Source organism: Chelon labrosus (assembly GCF_963514085.1).
Source record: "Chelon labrosus genome assembly, chromosome: 11".
Taxonomy (NCBI): domain Eukaryota; kingdom Metazoa; phylum Chordata; class Actinopteri; order Mugiliformes; family Mugilidae; genus Chelon; species Chelon labrosus.
This window is the reverse complement of record NC_140344.1, coordinates 11,400,057-11,419,380: the sequence shown is the minus strand read 5'-3', so window position 1 is coordinate 11,419,380 and position 19,324 is coordinate 11,400,057. Positions and strand designations below refer to the sequence as shown.

The window sequence follows — 19,324 nt, the reverse complement described above, 5'->3', positions numbered from 1 at the left end:
ATAATCTTCCACATGTACCATGCTTTTGTTGTTTACATCAAATTTTTTCGCCCCATGCAGTGGAACAGAAGTCCCACTCACCCGTCAACATAAGCCAGCGTTTAAATTTGCACCTTTTCATGACAAAAGGCACAGTGTGAAAATAGGTCAACTTCAAACCCGAATGGGCCACGTCGTGTGTTTATGAACACGTCACCCTTAGCTCGAAAGCGCACACTTTTTCCTCAGCGCTGCCTTTTATGAAATCATTTGCCGAATGGCGACCAGCTGAAGGGCTCTCAAAATGGAGAAAGCGAACTTCATCTTATCATGCTTTGTGGAGGAACTGCACGGTGTCAAGATGTACTGAGCACCAAAAGCACAGCCTTATCAGGGAGCACGTTTCAGTAGATGCATGCAAATTCCGTGATGCATGTAAATGTTTGTTCTTGTGCTTTTAAAGATAATTTATATCTTTAGTTGATTGTGACTAGGCCTGGGCTGGTTTCAGTAGATTGTCCTTTTCAGTGGCTTGTGCAATGCGAGATAAACACCTGCATCACTGACACATTCATCTGTTTTTTTATTATTTATATTTCCTGCAAGCCTCTGAGCCCTTCAGGAACTTTAAAAAGAAGAGGGAAATACATTTAATGATCTTGGAATGCTATAATATTAGATTAGGTAGAAGATAGATACAGCAATATTTTCTTTGTTTTAAAATGAAACCATTATCTCGTAGTTTTATCTTTTTTCTCTGGGGAAGGTAAAATGCTAAACTCATTAGATTCAAACTCATGGTTTCTGGATTCCTATAAAAACCTACAGGGACACCAGAACACTACCCTGCCCACAGGCTCAGTCACAGCATGGGAGAACGCCTCAACTGGAAACAATACATCCTATGACATTATCCATCCCAGACAAAGGGGCAGTCCAAATACAGGCTGCTCCACAAAAGCTAGCCCAAATTTGAATAAGGGGCCAACCCCAACATACCTCATAGGCAGGTCTTCATTCCTGACAGAGATCCCGGTCGCAGAGGGGGGACAGCGCATGCTGTTGGCATACAGACTCTGCACCAGGGCCAGCTCAGAAGAGTGTTCCAACATCGGTACTCTGGAAAAATCCACCCGGTGCAACGGACACTTTCTTCTCTTTCCCTCTTTCCTCAATGTGTTTCTCTCCCTTTTTCTGTCTCCCACCCACTCTTTCTCCTTGGTTTAGTGCAGCAGAGCGGCGCCCACCCCCTTCGCTGACTGTGGTAGCTGAAATAATCCTCTCTGACAGCTCATCGTGCGCTAATGCATTGTGCTGCCTGCGGCAGCCCAGTTTGCAGGCTGTAGAGATGTGTCCACAGCAGCACTCTTGTAACTAATTGACACCCATATTAGGAAAACTTCAGAACATTGGACATGGATGATTTATTCCTACTGTCAGATATGGAGAGATTAGAGGAAACATCCACACAGTTGCAATAAGATCTCCTCCCAGTCCAGTCCGGGTTTCGTGGCATATTTCTGCCAACGCTGGCATGCATTTGAATCAGTAAACCTCTTAAAATAATGGCCAAGACAAGGTAAATGAGTTTAGCAAGCAGACTGTCAGATTTTATCAAGAAACCTTCTGCTTATTATTGCACACCCGTAAATGCTTCAGGTAAACATTAAAACTATTCTCCATTCAGAGAGAAGGGTGCACGTGTCACACTCTCTCCATCTGATGGCTGATAATAAACCACGGGGTGACAGGCAGAGAGCTTTCTTTGACAGCCTCATGCCATTACTATTATTGAGTAGATAGGGATAAAGAGCACCTGCTGGAATATATGCAAATACTGCAAGCAGCACGAGCACTTGTTAAATAAGGACAGATTACAGTTCAGCCCACACTGTTCACATTTTCAAGCTGAACACAGTCTGCACTGGGACTGAAATACCTGCAGTGTTTGAAAGTTAATTTGGCTGCTTGGGACTATGATGACACAGGCCCACCTGTGTGCCTGACTACAGTGCTCCACAGCGCAATGTACTGTACATGTGCACAGATGACATTTACCTGAATGCAAGTCTGCAGAGGGATGGTTCTCCTCATTACATTTAAACATACTACAGGCTGTAACCTTCAGCTGACTCCAGAGCATTATCCAAAGGCAGCTACCATCTTAATTTGCATTGGACAAAGTTCATTTGACTATGTTAGCCCCATAGTTTGGAATATAGATAAGTAAAAGAAGCTTTACATGTTCTCTCAAAGCAGACTCAGTGAGTGTTTTAAAGACACTACGACACCCGGTTAAAAATTTGAAAGTCAATTATCCCAGTATTCTTTCCATAAAACCCGAGAGGAATTGAATTTAGGTCTCATCCTCCCATAGGTGTTGTGTCCCGTTAGAGAAACGTGACATTAAGTAGGAAAGTCGTCTGAAACAGGGTCATGTCAGTGTGTGCTGCATCACAGCCGAAGAGACCAGCGTGAAGGGGATCCACTTCCTCTGATCATTGCGCAAAATCCTCTTCATTCTCTTTCTGCTGACATGAATATTTTAAACACTGATGTCGAAATCCAGTTCCTTATGATGTGCTGCTGCTTAGCATGACTGTCAGACCCACAGGCGTCACGTAGCGCTCAGAATAACTGAAAGTCTGCTCTTATCTACCAGCAGCACTAAAAACGTACAGTACGTTAATATAGTGCGTGACAGAAAAGAGCTTACAGAAGTGAACTCCTACTGCACGGAAATTATACATAAAATACATTTTTTTACTGCACTGAGCTTGTGAAAGAGATGTATTGCTTTAAGAAACAGCCACATCCTGTAGACATCCACCTTAATGAGAAAGGGAGTCTTAGCGGGTTTCAGTGGAAGACTGCAGTCGAAAAACAAAACGCACTCATGCCTGTAATAAGTCAAATAACAGCGAATGTTTAGGGCACTGCAGGTGGCCTTGTGATCAGTGAAAGCCACCACCAGCTTTCCCTTTTTAACCACTTGTTAGCTCCCTCGGGGTGACAAATATTGTCTGTGTTTTTGTAGATTAAAACTGAAACTGTTACAGCTCAGCAAACATTGTGCACTGTAGCATAGGCTAATGCCCAGCACTGTTCATATTAGCTCTGACACTGAAGAAGCAAAACTCACGTTAGGTATAAATTAACAATTTGAAACTTGTCACCTGTTAATAAGCTGCTCATACTGTACTACATAAGCATCACGTCTTGTTTGTGATGCATTGTGGATGCGTCTGGATAGGTGAAATCATTTTATGTAATAATAATTAAAGATTTCATTCTTTTTATGTCAAATGGTGTCACAGCTCTATCTTTATAGGGCAGTAAACTTTGTGATCTGTCACATGTCAGCAACAAAGCTGATGTACAAGACCTGACACCAACTTGAGGGACTGGGGGAGAAAGACACTCATAACTGTTAGAGGGGTTTGCATTTTAGCATTGCTGACTATAATTTAAATTCATCTGCACTCTTATTTTCTAACACTTTCTGTATGACTTTAACTTTTTGCAAATCATTTGCAAGTGTCCCGTGACAGATTCAGATGTCTGCAGCTCTGCAGGTCTGCTTCATGATTGCCTGCATGAGTGAATACATCTCGCATGATAAAAATGCTACACCGCATTGAAATGTCAGCTTGTTTTGCATGGGCAGGAGCCATTTTACTTCCCCTTTCTCTGGTTGCACATCGCTTTTTTTTTTTTCCATCACTTCCTCTTTTAACGTACTGTTATCAGAAGACACTGGGTAGATTTCCGTTTGGGTCTTCACGGAAGTGAAGTTATTATTCACAGGTGTAAAACTGAGGTGTGCTTTCTGTGTCCTCAAAATAACAACCATCGGGTACAAAGCACCTGAGAGCATCATTTCTATTTAAAGTGTAACTATAATGATTGTCGCTGGACCCGTACTTACTAAATTAACCGAATGAATTAGTGATTAGGCGTGGCACAGTTCCTTTTAAATAACAATCTAAACAAATGAATATGTGTTGATGCCAAGCAGAACAGATACTGCAAAAAGATACCATGATTAGGCTTTAAGCGTCAACACAATGATTAAAATACAAAAAAGGAAGTAGTCCATGCATTTTCCCCTTATGTTAAACTTCAACAGATGGTCATCACACCTCTCTGAAGTACTATTACTTGCTTATGAATGACTAAATGTCTTGTCCTTGATGATTCTCAATCATCCAGGTCATGGTATACTCAAAAAAATAAAGTGAAAACAATGGCAATTGGACTTGTTAAGTTTCAACACAATAAATCCAGCTGCCTTTGTTTTAGGGTAACCGAATGCACTAAAATTGCCATCTGACAAGCTATAATATCAACCAACTCGACTTTTGAAGTCAGCCAACACTGGTTTTCTGACTGTTTCCAGAAATGTATGCAGCACAAACACTGTTATGTAGAGCTTTTTCAGTATGTAACGTTATGACTGGTAATGAAACCTTCTGCTCTAACCGTCTTGTCCTCCTGGAAACCCTTCATTGGTGCATTTCACTTCAAAGAGTGGAAAAAGTGAGTTCAGACATGCTGAGGTCTCATAAAAAGTATAGTTCACTGATAACTACCTGACAGCGCATTCTGTTCTCTGGAGACATGTCTGACTAGCTGCTGAGGCACTGTAAATTACATTCAGTCACTTACAGGGTGTCTTTGTGAACGTCTCGAGCTGGTTTTACTTCAATGTACGGATTCCACATGTATCAGCTAAAAAACACCTGTTACATTTCTTACATTCACGAGGTGGTGGAACACGTTTCATGTGAGCCTGCTGTGTCGTGTCCACACCTCATGGAGCAGCACGTCAGTTTCTGTGCATGAAGAATGACACCGTGTGGTCGTTTGGGGAAAGGCAACACCAGATCTGCTTTTTTTTTTTTTTAGACACACTCTAAGATGTCAGTTTCTCACAATCCACACTAAAGCCCTTGGATAAGCTTTCATAGTGCAACGTTAGTTTCAAGAACTCCCCCGGAAAAGGTGACGTGAGGAATATAAAGTTGAGCAGAGAAGCCTAAAAAATCTAGGCTAATGCATCGCACAGACTGCTGCTGCAAGGGAAGAATCCTGGACGTGATCTGTGACCGACTGCTGCACACGGGAACAAAATAATTCACCATGTGAAACCGAGTTTGTTAAAATATTTTCAATCTATTTTTGTAAAGCAAATGGAAAAAAAAAAAAAAAAAAGAGATAAATTTTGAGAAGCGTGAGCGGTTTGAAAACAAAGATCCACAGAGGCGTTTGACAGAAGATCAGGGTACAGTTTCGATGTTGACAAGATTTACATCTTAAAGTCTGTGTGTACACAGACTGTCCAACTTTAATATTGAAATATCAGCGAAATGAATTACAATACAAGCACAGCTACAGTATAACTCCAGGACTAATCCATATGGGAGGGGGGGAGGATACAAACTTTAAAATTAAAAAATGTACAGAAATTACAGAAAATCATGTTTTAAAAACCAATATGTGAAAATGGATTTAACAGGTCAGAATCCTAAGAAGAAAATGCACTTGGCTCTGGAGTTGGTATATACAAATTTATACATGCCTGATGCCGTCTTCATTATATACATGAAATCTGGATGATACCGCAGAAAACAGGAGAGATGCTTGAGATAGTGGTCACTTGTTTTGTGGAAAGGAACAGAAATAAAGGCGACAGATGTGAGCTGCTCTCGGTTCTGTTTTGCGACCCACTGCCATGGTCTCCATAAACAGACACCGCTGTCAGCATTTACAACAACTGGACATCAAGAACGACAAGCAAACAGATTTTAGGTGAATAGTGGAAAAACCACAGAGCCCACGGGAGAGCTAAGGCCGAATATGTGCTGGTTGAAGCCTTTTTTTCTTATCAGCTCACGATGCATCATGGCTGACATTATAAAAAAAAAAAAAAGAAAAAAGAAAAAATCAATCCGAAGTTCGCATCAGCCACTGTTTTGACTTTCTTTTTTATTTTACAGCAGTGCCACGGGAGTTCATTGATGGCTTTAGTCCAAGAAAAGTCCAAAATATGTGCTTTTTGCATAGTCTCAGTGTGGTTTGTGTTTCTTTTTCTTGTGTTTTTTGTCCTTCTTCTTGTTGGAGCATTTGACGCAGAACCACGATTGGTCCTCGGGAGGCGCTGTAAGGATTCCAACACAAGGCCTGAGCAGACCAGAGAAGAAGACGTTAGTGACAAGATGGTGAGAACACAGCTATTTTTACATTTGTACTGGAGGTATGAGCGCACACGTGTTCAGTTCGGTGAGAGACATTTGTCACTTCGGTATGTCCTGTCATATGAGTTTAAAGGTTGCTGTTACCCATATAGAAGGAGAGCACTCACTCTTCTTAAAGACGCTCAAGCAGCCTGCCAGTGGAAAAGCTGACATACGCTCCTAATATGATTAGTTTGAATCGTTACTCAAACAAAGAAGTACTTTCTTTAAAAAAAAAATTTTGGGAGGAATTTCGATTTTTTTCCGTAGATGGCAGCGGAGAGAGAGACAGGAAATGAGGCGAGAGAGAAGGGACAACACAGCGAAGAGAGCAGGCTGGAATCGAACCTGTTCCACTGCAACAAGGACTGTAGCCTTGGTTCACTGTGCGCTGGCTTATTACTTTACACATTATGTACTTTCAGAGTAACAAAAAAGCACCGTTAACGTGACTGTATGATGAACCGTCAGATGCTACACATCACTGCTGAATTACGGACCTTAAAACTCCCAGGCACATTAGTTATGTCGTTCCCCTCTGAATTTGTTCTGCTGTTCTTGATGGAACAGTGGTGTGATCAAACGATATGAACCAGATTAAAGCAGCTTCACTAGTGTGTGGTTGTGTAAAGAATCAAAAAGATAAGTTAAATGTAGTAAGAATAAGGACTTGTCACATGTGGAAGACATGTAAAACTGTTCCATAGCAAGTTTTGGAGCTAATACAAATGAAATACTAGAGCTGAGCGATGATTTGGTTTTATTATCCATTTTACATGAGTAAATGTGCACATTACAAGGATGAACTATTACTGACATAAAGATATCTTGTAACAAATAATTAACAAATAATTTGACAACCTGTCAACACGATTATTTTGACAAGGAATTATGGCCAGTGGGACATAACCCTGCTTTTCCGAAAACCTAACAATCTGTGGCTTCAAACCTGAAGAAGTACGTACCAAATTATGAATATAATGAACTGTACTGTCCACCCACCCAAGACATAAATGCAAAAAAACTGTATTTTACTGTGAATAAACAACATGGAGAAAAGAAGTTCTTTAAGTCAGCAAAGAAGGATACAGCGTAGAAACTCTCTTACCAGTGATACCAGTCGTCACAGTCGTCACATCCTATCATGGGACTGCCGTCATCAGGTTTGTTGCATCCAGGGCAAATCCAGATCTGATTTCCCCATTCGTCCCGAATCTGGGATGAAAACAGGCAACAGAAGGTGTCATCAACACGCCACTCAATGGCAAAACAGCTACTACATAAACACGGCAGATACTCTTGTTGAAGGCTGCCCAATGCAAACATCCTCAAAGTATGAGCACTCACCACGTAAGTACTGACAGTCTCAGTCACCACGCTGCGGACCGGCGTTTTGATGGAAGCGCCATGAGGAAGCATAGGAGTCGGAGCGAGCAGAGACGACGACGGGAGAGGAGCGGGTGGGAGCGGTGAGGGGGGCGGGGGCAGAGTGGGCACGATTGGGGAGAGTATTGGGGGAGGCGGAGGCGTCCGAGGACGATTCCCAGGTCCTGACTTGGCAGCGGGGGTCTTGGGTGCTGGCGTCTTGGGCTCTGAATTTGGAACCACCTTGCTGATAACACTGGTGATGGACAGAGACAAGATACAAAACAGTATGAACGGACATCCTGTCTATCTTTGTAAGCTAAATGAATGACATATAATGTATATTAAAGGGTTTTAATGTGTTTCATTTGGACTTTAGAGCACATTGTTTACAAAAAAATAAAAAAGAGGCAAAAGTTCGATAAGTACAAAAACTGAATAATGCGTTAACGCAACCATTTTGATTCAAAGCAGGAACTAATTTTTTTCTTACTGCAATAACCCAGACAGATTTCACTCTGTCCACAAAAGTAATAAGGTTTGATAACTTCAACTAGTACGAGGTCAAAGTGCTGGGAAAAAAAGAACGTTACTCAATATGCAAAGAGTTGATGTTAAATATGAACAGAAACCTCCATTCGATACTTACATTTTGTCCTGGCCTGCTCCCACTCTGAGGGTCAGTCTGGGGATGACTGGAGACGGTAAGGCTGCTGGAGTGTCTGTTTTTATCTGAGGACGCAACAAGGATGAGGTTAATTTCACTTCCACAGACATAATGATAAACATGACAAAAATTAAAGTTACCTTTTCCAGTCGAATCCTCTCCTTTTCTTTCTCTTTCTCCTTTTCCCGTTTCTCCTTTTCCCTCTCCTTTTCTTTCCGCTTCTCTTCTTTCTCCCTCTCCTTTTCTTTGGCCTTCTCTCGCTCCTTGTCCTTCTCCTTGTCTTTCTTTTTCTTCTTCTCCTTCTTGTCTTTCTTCTTGTCCTTCTCCTTGCTCTTCACGTCCTTATCCTGGAGGATCGGGGCCAAAGGAGGCAGCATGGAGGGGATGCGCAGGCAGGTCGAGGGGCTGAACAGTGGTGGGATGTCACCCAGAGAAAAGGTGGATAACGCAGACTGCTTCTGCTTGTCCTCCTTGCTCCTCTCTTTGCTCTTCTCTTTCTTGTCTTTGTCCTTTTTACTTTTTTCTTTATCCTTCTTTTTGTCTTTATGTTTCTCCTTCTCCTTCTTAGGGGCGTCTCCATCTCTTGATTTTATTTTGAGGGAGCCCTCAGGCAGCGTGAAGTCTCGCAGAAGAAAGTGTTCATCATCCTTGACTCCAAACTCTTTCCAGGGCATCTTGCCATCCTTGGAAAACTCCTTGTTTTTCTCCCTGTTCTTATCCTTATTCTTCTCTTTGAGCTTGCTCTTATCCTTTTCCCGGTCTTTGTCTTTGGGCTTGTCTTTCTCCTTCTTCTTCATCTTATTTTTCAAATCCTTCTTCAGTTTCTTCTTGACGTCTACTAATGGCACCATCTTGTTCTTCTCCTCAAACACTTTGAGCAGAGGTTCAGGTGTAGGTGGTGAGGCCGACCCTGATGACAGATAGTCTGCTTGGTTTTGAGCAGGGGCCGATGGGCCGCCCTGGTTGACCTTCCGGATCACCTCATTAATTGAATCATCCATAGTCCAATTTCCTAGCCCGACATGCGGCGGCGGCAGGTGAAGGGGCGTTGAAGTGTCTCTTAACAAGTTGCTGCCCCCAATCGGGACTTTAGGTGTAGACGGCTCCATGATGGTCAGTCTCCTGGGGCTGGAGAATCCATTGCTATCCGAATCAGAGCCTGAGGAGAAAGCGAAGGGATCAGGCTCCCGCTCCCGCTCCTGCTCAGCACATGCCCTCGCAATCACAGCATCAATGGAGTCATCAATGGCTGTGTTATCGGGCTCTAGTTTCTTGAAAGGTCCCTCAGCCATCTCTCTATCCTCGATATTCTGACGCATATGGATGTTCTCTTTGCCCATTCTCTCACTCAGAGCTAACAGTGGTAGTTTGTGGACACTATCCGTTTTGCTTTGAGGTTGAGATACTTTAGCTGAAGCCATCTTTGGGCTTTTGGGGCTTTTAGGACTCTTCGTCCTGCCTGGGGATTTCTTCCTTTCCTTAGACGGCTTTGGAGAATGGATGGGGCTGCCGACTACCGGAACAGGGATGACCCCTTTAGGCGACTTAGTCCGTTGTCTGCCAGGGGATGAGACCTTAGGCTTTCTCCCTGGAGTAGTGAGGCCTTTTTGATCAGAGTGTTTTGGTATTACTGGCTGAGGTCTGAAGGAAGGCAGGGTCCCAGACGGTGTTTCAGGTGACAGAGGGTCAAGGCTGTCATGAGAAGGCAGAATGCCCGGGGGAACACGCTGTGGGTTGAGAGAGGTAAGGGGCTCCCTGGGCTCAACCCCCCATTCTGGGCTGAGGCCAGGGTACATGCGTGGTCTCTTGGAGGTAGGCATCATGCCCAGAGCGGCGTCAGGACTATCCAGGTGCCTCTTTAGAGGGTGGTTTTCATCATTAACCGTCTCATCTTCCTCTATTTCCTCCTCGTCCTCCTCCAGTGCCACCTGCATAGCTTCAGCTGAGGTGCCCATGTCAGCTGGAACCTCTTCCTCCTCCTCTTCTAGAGACGAAAGGGACAGAAAAGAAGTTGGTTATGCACTGTTTACAGTTAAGTTGCATTCATTCTCACAACCCCAACACCTGCTGTAAAAAAAATAAGGACGTTATTCTGATGAACCATTCAAATAGAGTTGCCCTGCTACAAAAATAAATTATTAAGTACGCCAGGGTTTCTACCAGTGTACTGCAATCCCAGCTGACCCCCTACCAGAAGCGTTAAATCATGAATGCACATGCATCACTGGCTGCAGTCCTGGTCTTGGTTTCGGTTTTGGTTTTTATTGAACACATTTTACTGATCATATGTTGGTGGAAAAAGACATCTATTTTATCCATTTAAAATTAAATCTATAACAAAATGGGAAGCAGCGCAAATACTTTTTGAATCCAAGGAAATCCAAGTCTAATGCCAATTACTTAATTTTTACCTCTTTCATTGAGGTTTTCTTCAGTTTTTGTTGAAAATGTTTTAGAGAAGATGTAGTTTGTGGCGTTAAACAACACTGTACATTACTTTTCTAATATTTAGTCTATGCTCACTGACATACAACCCACCGACACGTCATACTTTCTGGCAACACCAACATCAATTCTCTTGGAAATGCACTTACTAAAGTGCACTTACTAGTGTTTATATTTATCAGCTATTTTGCTGTCAACTCTTAAGTGTCATATATATGAGGTGTTATGCACCTCAAATTATATCAGAACACGAGGAAACCTTTGAGTATGCAGAGTAATGCGCATAGAGCTACTATATGTACTGACCTTCCTGTAGGGAGACCAGGGGTGGCATGTAATCTGGAATGTAATCCTTTCTTTCCTCTGCATCTCGGACGCCAGGCTGGGGAAACTGCATGACATTATTTTTGCTAACAGGGAAGAGTGGCGTTTGATGGGTGAAGGCCACAGGCTCCAGGTTGTGGACATAGTCCTCCAGTTCACTCAGACTCACTCCCAGCAGTCTGAAGGCCTGGCTGACATCATCCAGGACTGGATCCGTTCTCCCATCTGAAATGTGGAATCAAAACAATCCATGAAAATCTGTGTCTACTCATTGTTAAAGTATACATTTAAGGTGGATTATAGGCTGAGAAAAGAAACAAAAGTTTGACTGCATCTAGTAACTGTGCTGCACAAACATGGCTGTCTGGTGGAGGCTAGAATGATGCTCAACAGGTATCAGAGTGGTAGACATAATCATTTAAACGATAATATAATACTAGAGAAACCAATACAAGTGACTATCGGCTCCTCATAATGATAAAAACAGCAGGAAAGCTGCATGCCCCCAGTAATAACTATATACGGAAGATGCTTAGCTTTGTAGCTACTGTACTTTTTGACACATCTATTTTTGCTAGGGGGCGCCAGCAACAGAAGGACCCAAAAACAACGTGATCGACTAGTTCAGTTTTGCGGTTTAAAAAGTAATCAGAGTACTAAACGAGGCACTTACACAGCTCAGAGTACCGATGGCAGACCCTGGCCAGCTGCTGGATGTATCGATGCAACACATCGGACAGCAGATCGCACGCAGTGAGCTGAACCGCATCCCAGCCCAGAGCCTGGCAGATCTGCGCCACCGAAACACGCAGCAGCGAGCGGGCATAGCTCTCGCACATCTCGCTGACTTAGTTAAGGTATTAATTCCGGTCAATTCCTCTTCAAAAACATGCTCCCGGTCTTCATGTTTCACGGAACCCCCGAGGGGCTTGGGAAAACCCACTACCGCGGTTAGATTTGGACATCTACTTCAGTAAATATATTGGCGGTTTTGCCAGAGTCGCCATCTTGATTCTATCGATAGACCCATCCCCGAAATCTAGACCGCACATGCGCACAAGCGAGCGTCAGCCTACAGCGCTCTGCGGTGTTCGAGCGGTTCATCTCCGTCTGAACATGCGCAGTGTGGACGCGTGTAGCTAGCATGTAGCTACACAAACACTGCAATTTAGACCATTAAAAATATTCACTGTAGTCATGACAGACAAGCACAGTCTCCGAACACTAACTCAGGAATTATTTTAACGTAAATAACACACTAAAGTTCAGTTTCAGTTTTCACTTGACTCAAAGCTGAGTCACTTGAGAGACCGCTAGCGACTGACTCCAACTTCCGGTGTCCAAGTAATTTGAGTGTGGCACTTTTCTTGTGAATAAACATACATGTGCGGCGAGTAATGTTAACGTTTGACCCATTTTTTGATTTTATTTATTTTTTATTACTAAGCAGGCAGCTGCGTTTGGACACATACTTCTATTTCCAGGCTCATTTTTACCACCTTTAGTCACGGTGCGCTGTGCCTGCAGGTTTAACTGCACACACTGGGTGGTGCTGGATTATTAATTAAAAACAAATCTACTGACTTTTAGTGTCACTTACGTAGAAACCCATTTACCCCAGTGTGGTGGAAAAAAGACCTAGCTAGTCATCATTATGAGAAACTTGAAATAATGTCTTTCAATTCAGTTTTATTTCTATAACATCAGTAACAATACAGATTGTCTCAAGGTGCTTTACAGAACCCAGCCTGAACCCCCAGGGCAAAGACCTAGCTCATTTGGGGGGACCCATCTTCTTGAGGGCAGCCAGGTAGCGACAGAAAAAAGAGAGAGGAAGAGAAGAGAGCAGCAGGAGGAACAAGATAAACATGCATCTGACAGTAGGTACACAGGTTCGTTAGTTGGTTTATTAATGACTGCATATTCAGTGGATGCCAGTTTTTCCATTGGTTTCTCATAATATTGAAATAAGTTATTTTTTTTATAGAAGGACTTGTTATTTTGAGATGTTAAGTCATTATTTTATGAAGGTTTCATATTACAATGACTTGCAGGATTTCCATTTTATTTATTCAGTCAGGAAGTCCAGTTGAGATCCATATCACATTTGCAGGAGAGACCTCAGTACACGACAATCCAGCTACAGTGCATATACACATTCATAATAACAGAGTCCATTCACTTTAGGTTTTACACACACACAAGTAGCATCTGTGGTTAAAACTGTTATCAAAACAATTAAAGTGAAAGTTGTGGGCAAATGAATGTCCCCTGCTATCTAGCATGATGATAATGATGATGACATCATGCCAGTCTTTGTACTAAGGTTTAAAGTGTGGATAGAAAGGGAGACATCATTTGTTGTCTTTCAGTATAGAACAGAGAGGTCTGCCAGTCACTGAACGCAGTCTGTTACCTGGAGAAGATCTGTTTGCAATGGTGCCAATGGCATGGAAGATGGTGTCATCATTGTAAAGATTTACAATGCACTTCTAAGCTGTACTATAAATGTAATTTATATAGAGAGTAAAAAGCAGTTACCTGAATATTAAGCCTTCGAGGGACACCTTTAATTATATCTCGATATGTAACCGTCAGCAATTACAGTTGGAACTCCATGAAAAGAAATACTTTGAACCAGCTGTAACATCAAAATCCACACAGCTGTTGCGTTCAGCAGTATCAAGAGCCTTAGTTAGGTCTTAGATCCAAAAGCATTTTTTGTGCCTTTGTGCATTTGAAAATCAAATCATGGGACAACTGTACACGATGAATCAATCACACTGTAGTGGCCACTTTTCTGATTTATTCTGCTTTGTCCATTTCTCATACTCTTAAAATTTTCAAGAGATAGTAAAGATTTGTTACACACCCTAAACTGAATATTTTGTGATCGTCTAATCTACAGTTGAAACCAGATGTTTACATACACTGTGTTAAAAGACACATAAACCTTTTTTCCACATTGTCTGAAGTTAAATCAGACTAAACCGCTCCTGTTTTAGGTCAGTTAGGATAACCAACATGATTTCTATTTGCTAAATGCCACAATAATGAGAGAGAGAATTTGTTAGAGAATTTTTTTATTACTTTCTTCAAAGTCAGAAGTTTACATACATTTCCTTAGTATTTCCTTAGCATTGCCTTTAAACTGTACGACTTGGGTCAAACGTTTTGGGTATCCTTCCACAAGCTTCTCGCAAATACTCTGCTGGAATTCTGGTCCAATCCTCCTGACAGAACTTGTGTAACTGAGTCAGGGTTGTAGGCCGCCTCGCTCGCACACGCCTTTTCAGATCTGCCCACAAATTTTCTATGGGATTGAGATCGGGGCTTTGTGATGGCCACTCCAAAACATTGATTTTGTTGTCCTTAAGCCACTTTGTAACTACTATGGCTGTATGCTTAGGGTCATTGTCCATTTGGAAGATCCATTTGCGCCCAGGCTTTAGCTTCCTGGCTGATGTCTTGAGATGTTGCTTCAATATTTCCACATAATGTTCTTTCCTCATGATGCCGTCTATTTTATGAAGTGCACCAGTTCCTCCTGCGGCAAAACAGCCCCACAACATGATGCTACCTACCCCATACATCACAGTTGGGATGGTGTTCTCAGGCTTACAAGCTTCCCCCTTTATCCCCCAAATGTAACGATGGTCATTATGGTCAAACAGTTCCACTTTAGTTTCATCAGACCACAGGACATGTCTCCAAAAATTAAGGTCTTTGTCCCTGTGTGTATTTGCAAACTGTAATCTGGCTTTTTAATGTTGCTTTTGGAGTAATGGCTTCTTCCTTGCTGAGTGGCCTTTCAGCCCATGTCAGTACAGGACTCCTTTCACTGTGGAGAATGACACTCTCTTACCAGCTTCAGCCATCATCTTGACAAGGTCTTTAGCTTTTGGTTTGGGGTTGATTTGCACGTTTCGGACCAAAACACGTTCATTCCTGGGACATAGAACCCGTCTCCTTCCTGAGCGGTATGATGGCTGGACATTCCCATGGTGTCTATACTTGTGTATAATTGTTTGAACAGATGAACGTGGCACCTTCAAGCATCTGTAAATTGTACCCAAGGATAATAATAACATTCATAAGAAAAAACAGCAGAAGAATAAAATATATATATATATCTATATATATATATATATAAAAACAACAAACAAAAAGAAAGGCAGAGCAATTGTCATCAGATGGAATAGGCAGTTTTAAACAGATATGTTTTGAGTTGTGATTTTAAATGGGGAAATGAATCAATATTTCTGAGTTGGGGTGGTAGTGAATTCCAGAGACGGGGAGCAGAGCGGCTGAATGCTCTGCTCCCCAAGGATGAACCAGTCTTGTGGAGCACCATAATTCTCTTCCTGATATCTTGGCTGATTTCTTTTGATTTTCCCATTATGTCAAACAAGGAAGCAGTGTGTTTGAGGTGTAGCCTTAAAATACATCCACAGGTATGCCTCCAATTAACTCAAATGTTGTCTGTTAACCTATCAGAATCTTCCAAAGCCATGACATCATCATCAGGGCTTTCCTTCATTGTTTAAAGACATAGTAATCTTTGTGTATGTAAACTTCTGACTTTGAAGAAAGTAATAAAAAATTCTCTAAGAAATTCTCTCTCTCATTATTGTGGCATTTAGCAAATAGAAATAACTAACTGACCTAAAACAGGAGAGGTTTAGTCTGATTTAACTTCAGACAGTGAGGAAAAAATGTTAATGTGTCTTTTAACACAGTGTATGTAAACATCTGGTTTCAACTGTATAAACTGATCTGTTCAGAAGAATGTCAGAATAAACTACTTAATCCAGTTCTTTGCCTGCCACCGCACATCATACCTGAAATTTGTCTAATTTGATGCCCGACATCTCATTTACATGAACCCAAAAATGGGCATTCCTTAACTAACATGTCTGGATGCAGTGTTGAATACATGTGACAAGCTGGATAACAAACCTTTTCAGTTGCAACATGGAGACATTTCGCATAGAGAGCTGAATATAAAACAAATCACAATTGCATAGTTGTAGAAAAAGATGCCTAAAAACAGCTATGCCAATAAATGAAATATTAAGACGCATTAAAACAAACAAAGCACGCTCATAGTTTCAGCATAAAAGTTGAGTCAGGTCAAGGTCAATCGAGGACAAAGAAATAAAATGTAAGACTGAAACTTCTTTAATCAGTACATTCATCATATATTTCTCTCTCCACCCTACCTCCAATCCCTCTTTATAATATAATTGAACTAGATGAGGGAATATACATTGCACAAGTACAAATTACTTCTACATAGTGTTTCAAAATGACTGTTTTTAAGTCCTCCACTCCAAAACAGATAGACTGGGTTATCAAAAGAGAGCATAAAAAATACTTCCGAAGCATTTTTCTTGCACATGTTAATATTAACATTTGTGTGAATACACCAGGAGTATGCGTACATTATTTCCCACCTGAGTGAGGTGTGATCATTTCAAACTAAAACAGATAGCAGCTTTTATCATAACGAGTTTAAAGATTTAAAGACACACACACACACAAAGAATGAGAGACATCGCTTTAGTATTTTTAGTAAATCAAGGTTTGACTTTGATCAGTTACAGCTATTGTTCATTAAAAATATGTCTACAATTCAATAGTCATTTTGACCGAATGTGAATCAGTTTGAAATATGGGAGTAATGGGCCAAAAACCAGCAGCTACAGTGATCTGTTAGATGCAGAGCTGTAAGCGACAGGCTACAGAGATAGATAGATAGATAGATAGATACTTTATTAATCCCAAGGGAAATTCAAGCATCCAGTAGCAGTTACAAACATTGAACATAAAATAGCAGTTACAAACATTGAACATAAAATACAAAAGCTATATAAAAAATAGAAAGTGACTAGAAATAAAATGTTTATACAACTATAAACTATGTTAAAAATATAAAGTGACCTGTTAGAAATATAAATATAAAGTGACCAGTAGAAGTAGAAGGGTTTTTTTTTTTTTTTTTTATAAATATGAGAGCTACAAATGGGAGAAAATGAATGAAAATCACAGTCACCAGATGTAGCAGGGGTAGACAGACATGGTAAATGAGAGTGTCCGGTAAGTAGGTGCAAAAGGTTTGTCCATTGTCTATTGTGTCTCCTGCCATCACTGAGAGCTGTTGTACAGCCTGATGGCCAGGGGGACGAAAGAGTTTTTCAGTCTGTTGGTGGAGCAGGATTGAGACAGCAGCCTGCCACTGAACACACTCCTCTGCCTGATGAAGGTGTTGTGCAGAGGGTGGTGGGCGTTGTCCAGTATGGACAGCAGTTTGTCCAGGGTCCTTCTCTCTGCCACTGTCACCAGAGAGTCCAGCTCTGTGCCCACCACTGAGCCAGCCCTCCTCACCAGTCTGTCCAGTCGAGCAGCGTCCCTCTTCTTGCTGCTTCCTCCCCAGCAAACCACAGCATAGAAGAGGACGCTGGCCACCACAGACTGGTAAAACATCTGCAGCAGTTTTTTGCAGACGTTGAAGGACCCCAGCCTTCTCAGGAAGTACAGACGGCTCTGTCCTTTCCTGTGGAGTGTGTCCATGTTTGTAGTCCAGTCCAGCCTGTCGTCCAGCTGCAGCCCCAGATATTTGTAGGTCCTGACCACCTCCACATCGACCCCGTTGATGGACACAGGTTGGAGATGTGATTTCTTCCTTCTGAAGTCCACCACCATCTCCTTGGTCTTGGAGGTGTTCAGCTGCAGATGGTTGGACCTGCACCACCTCATGAAGTCCGCGACCAGGCTCCTGTACTCCTCCACCCGTCCATCCTTGATACAGCCAACTATCGCAGTGTCATCTGAGTATTTCTGCATGTGGCAGAGCTCAGAGTTGTACTGGAAGTCAGATGTGTACAAGGTGAAGAGGACGGGAGAGAGCACAGTCCCCTGTGGTGCTCCGGTGCTGCTGACCACAGTGTCCGACGTGCAGTCCTTCAGTCTGACGTACTGTGGTCTCTCTGTGAGGTAGTCTGTAATCCATCTCACCAGGTGTGAGTCCACCCTCATCTCTGTCAGCTTGTCTCTCAGCAGGAAGGGCCGGATGGTGTTGAAGGCGCTGGAAAAATCAAAAAACATGATTCTCACAGCACCGCTCTCCTTGTCCAGATGAGAATAAGCCCTGTGTAACAGATAGAGGATGGCATCCTCCACGCCCACCTTCTCCTGGTATCCAAACTGCAGTGGATCCTGTGCGTGGTGGACCTGGGGTCTGAGGAGATGGAGCAGCAGCCGTTCAAAAGTCTTCATGATGTGGGATGTTAATGCAACTGGTCTGAAGTCACCTGGCTCCCTGGGGTGTTTTGTTTTGGGAACCGGGATGAGACATGAAGTCTTCCAGAGCACGGGGACCCTCCCCAGCTGCAGGCTCAGGTTGAAGACATGCTGAAGCGGCTCCCCCAATTCAGCAGAGCAGGCCTTGAGCATCCTTGGACACACTTTGTCTGGGCCCGCTGCTTTCCTTGGGCGCAGCCTCCTCAGCTCTCTGCTCACCTGATCCTTGGTGATGGTGAAGGGGAGGGGGGTTGAACTGTCCGTGGTGGTGGTGGGGAGGGGGAGGTGGGTTGAACTGTCTGTAGGGGTGGTGGTGGGGAGGGGGAGGTGGTTTGAACTGTCTGTGGGGGAGGTAGGTGGGAGAGCTCTGCAGTCCGAGGTGATGATGGACGTGATGGGGGTGTGGAGTGGGCAGTCACTGTCTGTGGGAGCTGGAGTATCAAATCTGTTAAAAAACAGGTTCAGCTGGTTTGCTCTCTCAGCATCCCCCTCTTCTGTGCTGCTGCCCTTCTTCTTGCAGCCTGTGATGGTTTTCATGCCATCCCAGACCTCCCTCATGTTGTTGTGCTGCAGCTTCTGTTCCACCTTCCTTCTGTACTCCTCCTTTGCCTCTCTCAGCTGGACCTTGAGTTCCCCCTGTACACGCTTCAGCTCGTCTCGGTCACCATCCTTGAATGCCCTCTTCTTCCTGTTAAGGATGTCCTTGACATCACTGGTGATCCAGGGCTTGTTGTTCGGGAAGCAGCGTACAGTCCTAATGGGGACCACAACATCCATACAGAAGTTCAGGTAGTCAGTAGTGCAGTGGGTGACCCCCTCGATGTCCTCACCATGTGCGTCCTGCAGGACGTTCCAGTCAGTAGATTCAAAGCAGTCCCTCAGAGCCTCCACTGCCTCAGGAGACCACTTCCTGAAGGAGCGTGTGGTTGTGGACTGTCTCTGGATCTTTGCCTTGTAGTGTGGTGTGAGCAGGACCAGGTTATGGTCAGACTTTCCCAGTGGTGGC

At 43.0% G+C, this 19,324-nt stretch overlaps 1 protein-coding gene across 1 annotated transcript; it reads right to left on the bottom strand.

Moving 5' to 3' along the window:
• Positions 1-5,199: 5,199 nt before the first annotated feature.
• Positions 5,200-12,058, bottom strand: taf3 (TAF3 RNA polymerase II, TATA box binding protein (TBP)-associated facto). Its single transcript, XM_084555841.1, has 7 exons — positions 11,690-12,058; positions 10,999-11,241; positions 8,388-10,231; positions 8,230-8,312; positions 7,563-7,836; positions 7,324-7,430; positions 5,200-6,162 (listed from the first exon to the last, which is right to left on the bottom strand). Exons 1-7 carry the CDS (start codon positions 11,853-11,855, stop codon positions 6,048-6,050), a joined length of 2,832 nt encoding a protein of 943 aa, XP_084411967.1. The 5' UTR covers positions 11,856-12,058; the 3' UTR covers positions 5,200-6,047.
• Positions 12,059-19,324: the final 7,266 nt, after the last annotated feature.

Bases quoted from the DNA above. Each gene is read 5' to 3' on its own strand.
- taf3 (XM_084555841.1), bottom strand. From the start codon at position 11,855: ATGTGCGAGAGCTATGCCCGCTCGCTGCTGCGTGTTTCGGTGGCGCAG. The intron at 11,242-11,689 runs GTAAGTGCCTCG...TCCACATTTCAG, and splicing joins CCATCGGTACTCTGAGCTGT to ATGGGAGAACGGATCCAGTC. The intron at 7,837-8,229 runs GTAAGTATCGAA...GTCCATCACCAG, and splicing joins GGAGCAGGCCAGGACAAAAT to TGTTATCAGCAAGGTGGTTC.